Here is a 10,152-nt window from a genome sequence, read left to right as displayed (position 1 = left end):
TTGGGGTGGGGGGGAGGGGGGAAAGGCTTTGGCCGAAGAACCTCCGATGCCAAAGTTAGAATTTAGAGAGAAAGTGTTTGAGAATTTTAGGGAATTTTAGCAAGAGACTTGGAAGTCGTTTTTGGAGAGAATGGAGAGCTATTTATAGGGATATGGACGGCTCTATTAGGAGAATAGGGACCGGCCATTTGTGGTATTTTTTTGGTGTAATTTGTAGTTAATTAGCCATTAATAGATTAATTAGGTAATAAATCCATTAATTGACTAATTAACATAACTTAAAAGAAATGTTTTGGGGGTTATGGAATAATTACCTTGTGGAGAATATAGGATGAGGGTGGATGAAATAGTTTTGAATTTGTTACCTATTTTGGGCACTTTTGACTTGGTTGAGGAATGATTGCCCGCTACTCGAGCGTAGGAATCCCGGTATGCCTCAAGGGTATTTTTGTCCTCTTCTATCCAAAAATCCACGTGCCACCTTGTGATTATTTTTAGCTCCACAAATCGAACCACAATAAAATAAAGCGTTAAAAAGCGTGTTGACAAAAAAAAGTCAACGTAGATTCAAGAACTTGACCAAACCGTTCATACAGGTTTTGGTTTTCATGTTGGTGGAACCGCTTAAAATTGAACCGAACCGAACCGTGAATATAAATAATTAACTGAGTTATGAAAATTTTGTGAATTTGAACCGTTTTATCATGTTTCTTAATAAAAGTGCTTAACCTTTTGTTTCTAAATTGTTAAATTAACAACCAGAATGGGTTTGGTAAGCTAACTTCGTTAGTTATGTGAATTGTTGATATGAATTATATTCATTAACTTTGTAAAGTTTTGGTGCCGTTAAATTTTTTAAATCTTCTCCTATTGTAGTTCATCATTCTTATGATTGGTCGTGCATGTTCTTCATTGTGTGATTCAATTATTATCTTTTACTATAAAAATCCTTTGCCTTTTTTATATGCTCTAAATATATGTTTACAAGATTCAAATGATTTATTATTCTGAACCATGAGCCAGCATGAACTGAACCAAAATTGTAGTGAACTAAACTGTATAGTTTTAAAAATAAATACAGGCGGAACAGCAATAAATCAAACCATTGATATTTTCCGATTCTAATTTCGATTTGAGGGTAGAACCAGGACGAACTGAACCATATCCACCCTTAGTGGATTGGGTGGATATTAATATATGTATTTGCATGAATGAAAATAGTGAAGCAGTGTTGATTATAGAAGATAAAAAATGTTGCATATTAAATGCTTGGTTTTTACCATTCTGCATAAAAATTATTTTTTTAGACCACAACTTGGACGACAACACCTAAATTAAGTACTCTAAAAAAAATAGTTAAGAACTATTGTTGAACCTAAAATCTAAGCCTACACGTGGTGCGTAGGCCAAATAATTGATGAGCTAACTAGTCTTTTTGGTGAATGGGGGCGTGCCAACCGGTCAACTGGGCTCAATTAGTGGGCAGTGGTGCAGATGTCGAACGCGCTGCTGACTTCTATTATTTGAGCAATCACGACTGAGAAAGGAACATGATTTGGCCTTTGGGTTCTAGAGCTTGAAGATAAGGCTGCTAATCATTGCAAAGTTCTGAATCATCTGCACCAAGTTCGGCTGCTGCGACTATATTTGTGAAAATATAAGTGCACCGAATTGGTATCAAACTGCATGGACACAAATACTTAAAAGTGATAAGTGTTTTGGTTGTAAATGTTGTTTGGCTTCAGAATGCTGAACTTTGAAATGTACTTGAGAATGTCATATTGTAAGCATGCTCAACTTTCAATGTGCCGAACACTAAGTACCCTGGTAACACCCCACTTCGTCGAGAAGGCTAATGAAATGACATCTTTCAACAAGGACTCAAGGACTCCTTGTTGACAGGGACTTGGATAGATAGTCAGCCGAACTTGAACCAGTGGTCGTATGGATCTACGTCTTCAGTGCTGTTAATCTAAACTGAAAATATCGCCAATTGTCAACACAATGCTGTTAATCCAAACTGAAGATGTAGTGACATAGTTAAGGAGGTTAGTGTTTTCTCAAGGGTTTGAGAGAGTCTCGAGTACAACAAGAATTTGTGCAGGGCAGTTTTGTGTGCTGAGTTGATGGTCCTTTGAATGTTGCAGAAACCCGTCTATTTATAGGGATGATTTCCACGCTGACTATTCGCACCGAAGTAGAGTCCTACATAGAATGTATATCCTCGACATTTCTTGTTCTAACTGCTTATTAGATAACCTCCTAATCCGTGTTTAACCTTCAGTGATGCTAAGACTCTAAACCAAGTCATCTTTCTTTATTCAATTCACTACTCAGCTGATAAGCCACGAGCCTCGATCCTTAGAATATTACAAATCTTATCAAAACTCATCCTAATCTTTTAACAATTTTATTTATACTAGGACTCAGCTGAATCATCTCATCCTGATTCTCTAACAGTCCTTCTTTTAGGGTTCGGCCATCACACATTGAGCAAGGCTCAGTCCAACTTTTGAAGGGTAGGACATATGCTGAAGAACTCCAGTCCGTGTCAAGCCTATAACCTTATCCGGCCCAGTCTCAATATTTTGGGCCTAACACTATAGAAAAATGTTAGTCTTACCATTTAGTTGTACCATCTCTCTAATAGAGATAGAATTCACATACGTTAGTCGATCCCATCTCTATTAAAGAAAGAGTACAAATGATGGTACAACTGGATGGTAAATGTAACATTACTCAACACCATATATTACAGTTAACTTGATTAATCAAACTTTTGAGGTGCTTCTGACCAGGAAGCTTGCACATGCTTGTGACCCTTATGTGATTAACAACTAATTAATCTTGTAGACAAAGTCACAAACTCCAATTTAGTGGACATCAATTCCTGTTTTCTGGACCTAGAATAGAAACCAATAACAATTCATGTTTTCTGGACCAAGAATAGAAACCAAGAACATGTTCAGATAGAAAAATAATAATTTTGCCATGATAAAATATAGAAAGTGGCTAGCAAGAAGAGGATTAACTAGTATACAGTATAAAACTAACGAGATCAAATAACTACTAGTATTTGTGTAGCACTTCAAAAGGACATAGAAAAGGTTGAAATTTAAATCTCGTAATTGCTGAAAATATCACTTTGTACGTAGTATTGATTAATATTGACGGATATATCGTCAATATTTTATTTAGATTTTTTTTTTTATTTATCAAAAGTAATTCATCCGATGATTAATCAAATTTGAAATCCACAAATTCACTCGATTTCAGAAAAATAAAAATAAACATGTTATATTAGTAATGAAAAACTGACAAATGTTTCAAGCATGTATCCAACTTGTATTTATACATACTTGTAAATTAATCATTTTGGTCGGTTATTAGTTTAATTAGTAGAGCAAGACCAGAAAAACTTATTAGACTGAGTGATCAAATTTCAATCATATAATCCTAATCACCACAAATATACCCAACCGACTTTTTTACCGTACAAACTAATTATTGATTGAACTACGGAACTGTAAATTTTGGAAGGTAGTAATTCTCCGATTCTTATTAATTGAAATCATCTTTACAAGACTACTATATGTAGTCATATATCTTCAATCAGTTCCTACAAACTAGATACTAATAGACAGCTCATAATACAAGAAAGGAATATAATTAATTACAATATATGGCAAGTATCTTGATGATGATCCTTGACTTTCTTAACACTCCCCCTCAAGTTGGTGAGTGAATGTTTCGAACTCCCAACTTGCCTAGCAAAGAATGAAATCTTTCCTTCCCAAGAGCTTTAGTGAACAAATCAGCAAGTTGTGATATGGAAGGAACAAATCCCGTCACAATTTGTCCATCCATAATCTTATCTCGAACAAAATGACAATCAATCTCAATGTGCCTTGTTCGCTCATGAAATACCGGATTTGCTGCAATATGAAGGGCGGCTTGATTGTCGCATAACAAGGTAGCCGGCCCTTGGTCTTGAACTTGAAGATCTCGAAAAAGGCTTTGGAGCCACGTAAGCTCACAACATGCTGCTGCCATGGATCTATATTCAGCTTCAGCAGAAGACAAGGATACAGTTTTTTGTCGTTTGCTCTTCCATGAAATAAGGCTATTTCCAAGGAAAACGCAATAACCAGTAGTTGAACGCCGAGTGGTAGGACATCCTGCCCAATCGAAATCACAATATGCCTTTAACTTCAATGAATTTTGAGATGGAAACATCATACCTTGCCCTGGTGTGCCTTTCAAATACTTTAAGATGCGTAAAGCAGCTTCATAATGAGACTTTTGAGGTGATTGCATGAATCTACTCAATAAATGAACTGAATATGTAATATCCGGTCGGGTTATAGTGAGATATATCAACCGACCAATCAATCTTCTGTACTTGACTGGATCATCTAATGCATGCCCATCATCAGGGAGTAATTTGAGATCATCAAGTACAGAAGATTGATTGGCAAATAATTTGCAGGCCGTGATCCTAGAAAACCAACATCATTTAGGATATCCAACAAATACTTTCTTTGTGAAATGAAAATACCTTGTTTCGATCGTGCCACCTCAATTCCCAAAAAATATTTCAAATTACCAAGATCTTTGATACAAAACTTGGTATTCAAAAAAGATTTGAGATCATCAATTGCTTTCAAGTCATTCCCCGTTATCAGTATATCATCCACATAGATGAGAAGCACAGTAAATGACTTCCCTCTTCTCTTAGTGAAAAGTGAGTAGTCTGCTTTAGATTGAACATAACCAACTGATCGAATAGCTTGTGAGAACTTGAAAAACCATTGCCGAGAAGCTTGCTTCAACCCATAAATCGACTTATTAAGGCAACACACCAAATTCTCCCCCTGTCGCCGAAGACCAGGTGGGGGAAGCATATAGATTTCCTCCATGAGATCACCATGAAGGAATGCGTTATGGACATCAAGTTGATGAAGTGACCATGAGTGAGTAGCAGCAAGAGCAAGTAAGCAGCGGAAAGTGACAAGTTTGGCCGTAGGAGAAAAGGTATCATGATAGTCAATACCTTCCAATTGGGTGTAACCTTTAGCAACCAATCGAGCTTTGTAACGCTCAATACTCCCATCGGATTTTCTTTTGATTTTATAAACCCACCGACAGCCAATTGGTACCTTCCCGGAGGGGAGAGGAGAAAGTGTCCAAGTGTCATTGGCCTGAAGTGCCTGGAGTTCCTCGTCCATGGCCTTGCACCAATGGGGATGTGTGGCAGCTTCTGAATAACAGTTAGGCTCCAAAACAGTAGATAATTGCGCAATGAAGGATTGATACGGAGGAGAGAGCCCTTGATAGGACAAATAATTAGAAAGAGGATACCTGGTACGAGGACCGGAAGGCGAGGAGTTGGCGGGGGGCAATGGAATAGTCGGACAAACATAATCATGGAGCTTGCTCGGCGGAACACGGATGCGACTGGAATGGCGCAAAGGAGCAGGGGATGCAGCGGCAGGCTGAGCTGATGCTGGACACGGGTCCAGGGAGAGAGCAGACCCATCAGGAAGAACCGAGACTTGGTCAAGCCCATCGGGGGCAGAGGTGGGTATTGGTGCTGGGCCAGGAGAAAGGCCCGGGTCAGGAATGGGCTGGTCTATGGGAAAAGGGATGGAGACTGGAGCAGGTGGGCCTGGGTGGGTATGGGGTTCAGTACGTGGGTCAGTGGTTGGGACAGTGTTTGGGTCAGTATATGGGTGCGGGGTAACTGTTGAGGGGTGGGGGTTTGGGTGAAATGGAAAAATATTCTCATGAAATGTGACATCTCGACTGGTAAAAATGTGTTTGGAATGAAAATCATATAATTTGTAAGCTTTTTGGCCAAAAGGATACCCAATGAAAACACATTTCTTAGCCCGAGCATCAAACTTATGTTGGGGGTGAAGATTAGTGGCATATGCTAAACACCCAAAAGTGCGTAAATGGGTATATGAAGGAGGGTGACCAAATAATTTCTCATAAGGCGTAAGACCCGATAAGAGAGGGGTGGGAATGCGGTTAATTAGGTAAATGGATGTGAGAATGCATTCATCCCAAAAAGACAAGGGAATATGTGACTGAAAATGCAAAGCTCGTGCAGTTTGAAGAATATGTCTATGCTTTCGCTCCACAACCCCATTTTGTTGAGGGGTGGAAACACAAGAGCGTTGAAAAAGGATGCCATGATCATTAAAGAAAGGAAGCATAGAAACAAATTCACCGCCATTGTCAGTTCTAATTGTTTTAATTTTGTGGTGAAATTGTGTGTCGGCATAGGCAATGAAAGATTTAAGCAAAGATTGAGTGTCTGATTTATGACGCATGAGATAAACCCAAGTGCAACGAGTAAAATCATCAACAATAGTAAGGAAATAACGAGCACCTGAACGGGATGCGACTCTATGGGGACCCCAAATATCACAACGTATAAGTTCAAAAGCATGCTTAGTATTAATATGACTTAATCCAAAAGACAATCGAGTTTGTTTTGCCAAAGGGCAAATGTCACAAGGTTTATTGGTAGAAAGGGAAATTTCAGGAAAATGTTTAGCTAAGAGTTGGAGTCTCAAGGGTGAAGGATGACCAAGTCTGCGGTGCCATGTGACGGAAAAAACCTTGGGAGGTGTAGGTGATGTCCGCCCTTTGGAGTCCACCAAATAATAAAGTCCATTATGTTGTCGCCCCCAACCAATCATCGTCCTCGTCTCCAGGTCCTGTAAAGTACAAAAATCAGGATAAAAGGTTATTGAGCATCCCAATGATCGAGTGATCCGACTAACGGAAATTAAGTTGATCAAAAAAGAAGCTATGCCAAGCACATTATAAAGAGATATTTGGGAACCAAAATTGTATGTGCCAATAGAATTGATGGGAACCCGAGTCCCATTAGGTAATGCCACAGGTGGTAGAGGAGGATTTGAGGTGGCATTAGTCAATGGGAGACTAGATATATGGTCAGTGGCACCACTGTCTATAACCCATTGGAAAGAAGGAGGCCCACCTGCTAGATTAGCCTTGGAATCAAGGCCCATTTTTTGACTCATCATGGATAACAGTTGCTGAAATTGGTCGGTGGTAAGGTTGGGCATGTTAGACGGTGCAGTGATGGAGGCCACGTTGTTGACAGCTGGTTTGTCGCGCCCACTAGAACCACGCAAACTACTGGACCTATCATGAAGACGATGTCCCGGTGGATAGCCATGGAGCTTCCAACACGTTTCAATAACGTGATGATCCTTATCACAGTATGAGCAATGCAGCGGCTTCCTCTCGGATGATCTTCCTTTTCCATGGTTGCCATTGTTGCCACGACTTGTTTGAACAGCCATAGCTGCAGGTTCAACGAGGCTAGGCCCAACAGCCATGCCTCTCTGCTTCTCTTCTTGTGTCAACATGGAATAGACGGATCGAATCGAAGGCAATGGTTGAATAAGTAAGATCTGTCCACGAATCGCAGAATACGAGTCGTCCAACCCCATTAAAATTTGCAAAACCTTGGTTCTCTCCATCTGTTCGTTATTAGATTGAACAGCCCCGCAAGAACATGACTTTAAAATGTGGTATGAATCCATCTCATCCCACAAACCTTTAAGCTTGGTGAAATACACGTTGATAGGTTGTTGACTTTGTGTAAGACGTGCAAGGTCACGTTGGATTTCAAAGAGACGAGACACGTTTTGTTGAGAAAAACGTTCTCGAAGATCATCCCAAACATCTTTGGCTGTCATCATGTACACCACACTAGTGGCCAGGTCACTGGAAAGTGTATTGATAATCCACATAAGGATCATGTCGTTGCACCGTTGCCAAAGAGCAGATTCCGTGGGCTTTGTCTTCGCAGATGGCTGTTCAACACTTCCATCAACAAACCCTAATTTGTTCTTTGCACTGAGTGCAATTGACATGGAACGACACCAAGTGCCATAATTTTCACCAGTAAGTTTGGTTGAAACGAGCATCATTCCCGGGTGATCAGAATGATGAACGAAGAAAGGACTAGCAGGATCACTAGATGGTTCAAGTTTAGCCATTGCTGACGTTGAATCCTCCACCATAATCCAAGAAAAAAAAAAAGGAACTAAGAACCCAGGAAGGGCTCTGGTACCATGTAAATTTTGGAAGATAGTAATTCTCCGATTCTTATTAATTGAAATCATCTTTACAAGACTACTATATGTAGTCATATATCTTCAATCAGTTCCTACAAACTAGATACTAATAGACAGCTCATAATACAAGAAAGGAATATAATTAATTACAATATATGGCAAGTATCTTGATGATGATCCTTGACTTTCTTAACACAAATATACCCAACCGACTTTTTTACCGTACAAACTAATTATTGATTGAACTACGGAACAGCCTCCATATCTTATTAGCTGGCCATTACAAATCTGTTTCTGCATGTCTGATACGAATTACCCCAGTTTCAACTTGATCCTAACTTGTCTTATCTATAATTACAAAATTGGCCACAGTAATTATCTTTATCTTGTCATAAAACACACTGATGATGACTTTTTGCCTCTTTCTTTATTCGAAACACAATCACTTGATGCCTCATCGAGCTCCGTTCGGGTCCCTTCAAGACCTCTTGAGCAATATTTGAATCCTTTTCGATACAACTCAAGCAAATGCGCAAACTCCTCTTAAACGATTAAAATTCAGAATTTGAGAAAATATTGCTAACAATCCTTAACATGTCCATAATTAATTTGGCTAATTTCATCATACATGGACGATAATTAACGTTAAATAAAGAGGATACTTCTCATATTGTTTGTAGAAATAGAGCATCGCCACCAGATATTTGACGATTCACTATTAAACCGATTAGTACATCTCATCCCTGCAAGACCGGCTGGTGTTCGTATTCAGGACAACAAGTCGCGCAACACGAATGTGGTACACTTGGGTACAACTCGTCCTTACAAAACCAGCTTACGACCAACGTGCATATTCCGTACCTACCTACCTAGCTAGACGATGTGGCCACTATGCTAACATAACAATCACTTGCCCTAATAAAAGTCTTGGGGATAAGATTACATGCGAAACTTTCTCATCACGGGTGTAGGGTGAACCCTCATCTCAGACCACACATAATTGTGATCAAAATATGATCAATAATTCAACACAAGTAAAGTTGTAAATTTTTAGTCATAAAAGTATGGGAAGGGATCGACCCCCAAAAGGATAACAATTAAATTCTTGGGGTGTGATATTCACACACCCCATCCTCAAACTCTTTTGGGATTTTGACTTTGAGAAAGTTGATTTTTTTTGTTAGTCGCAAAAGTGGAGGAAACGTGGAGATGATAAGGAAGGTGTGGTGGACGGAGAAGGAAAATGATGATTTTTTTTCTGGGGATCCTAAGAATCTCGTAATCGGAACTGTTCATCGTAAATAGTGCGATCATAAATTATTTTAAAATTTAAAATTTAAAATTAAATATAAATAACATTTAATAAAAACTGACCGCACAATTTACAATAAACCGTCGCAATTACTTAGAATCCCGGCGAGGATCCTTTTCCCAAGGAGAAAACCAGCAGCAGTTGTTGGTTTGCCACACGTTTTGACTCCAAACACAAAAGCCCCCGGCGGCAAATATAATTATAAATATATTAAAAAAAAAAAACTCTGCACGTGAAAGTTGCTTTTAAGCTAGGGGAGTGCGCATATCCTCGGCGTCAAGGATGTTTCCTCGTTGCTGATTCACGTGGCAAACTGCGGTGACGAATGCGCGGACAGGTTTCTGGTTTCCAACCACTTTCCAAGTAGTCTCTCCGTGATGTCCGACTCTCTCTGTCTCTCTCTCTCTCTCCATCCGCAGTCAAACTCTGTAATTTCCTCGTCCCGTCCATTGTCCAAAGGTAACAGCGCATGAAAAATATTACCTTTAAACCACATTCAGATACTTAACAACACAAAACACATGCAGAAACACCTTGATTATAATAATCTTGTAATCTTGAGGTTTTTAGTTGTAGTTTATAAGTTGTTAGACCACTTTCTTCTTCTCTCCCTTTCAAAATTGAAAACAAAAATATTACTTTTACATGATTTAGATTATCGCACAGTATAATTGATTCAAGCATCGTTGTTCCAAAATTTTATATACATGTCATTAC

General features: G+C 39.1%; 1 protein-coding gene across 1 annotated transcript; it reads right to left on the bottom strand.

The window, feature by feature from the left end:
• Nucleotides 1-6,684: 6,684 nt before the first annotated feature.
• Nucleotides 6,685-8,069, bottom strand: LOC137734213 (uncharacterized). Its single transcript, XM_088694700.1, has 2 exons — nucleotides 7,016-8,069; nucleotides 6,685-6,728 (listed from the first exon to the last, which is right to left on the bottom strand). Exons 1-2 carry the CDS (start codon nucleotides 8,067-8,069, stop codon nucleotides 6,685-6,687), a joined length of 1,098 nt encoding a protein of 365 aa, XP_088550826.1.
• Between the last annotated feature and the right edge of the window lie 2,083 nt (nucleotides 8,070-10,152).

The sequence above is a fragment of the Pyrus communis genome, chromosome 5, assembly GCF_041283825.1.
Source record: "Pyrus communis isolate YQ-2024b chromosome 5, ASM4128382v1, whole genome shotgun sequence".
NCBI classification, from domain to species: Eukaryota; Viridiplantae; Streptophyta; class Magnoliopsida; order Rosales; family Rosaceae; genus Pyrus; species Pyrus communis.
Note: the sequence above shows the minus strand (reverse complement) of the source record. Positions and strands in the feature narration are given on the sequence as shown.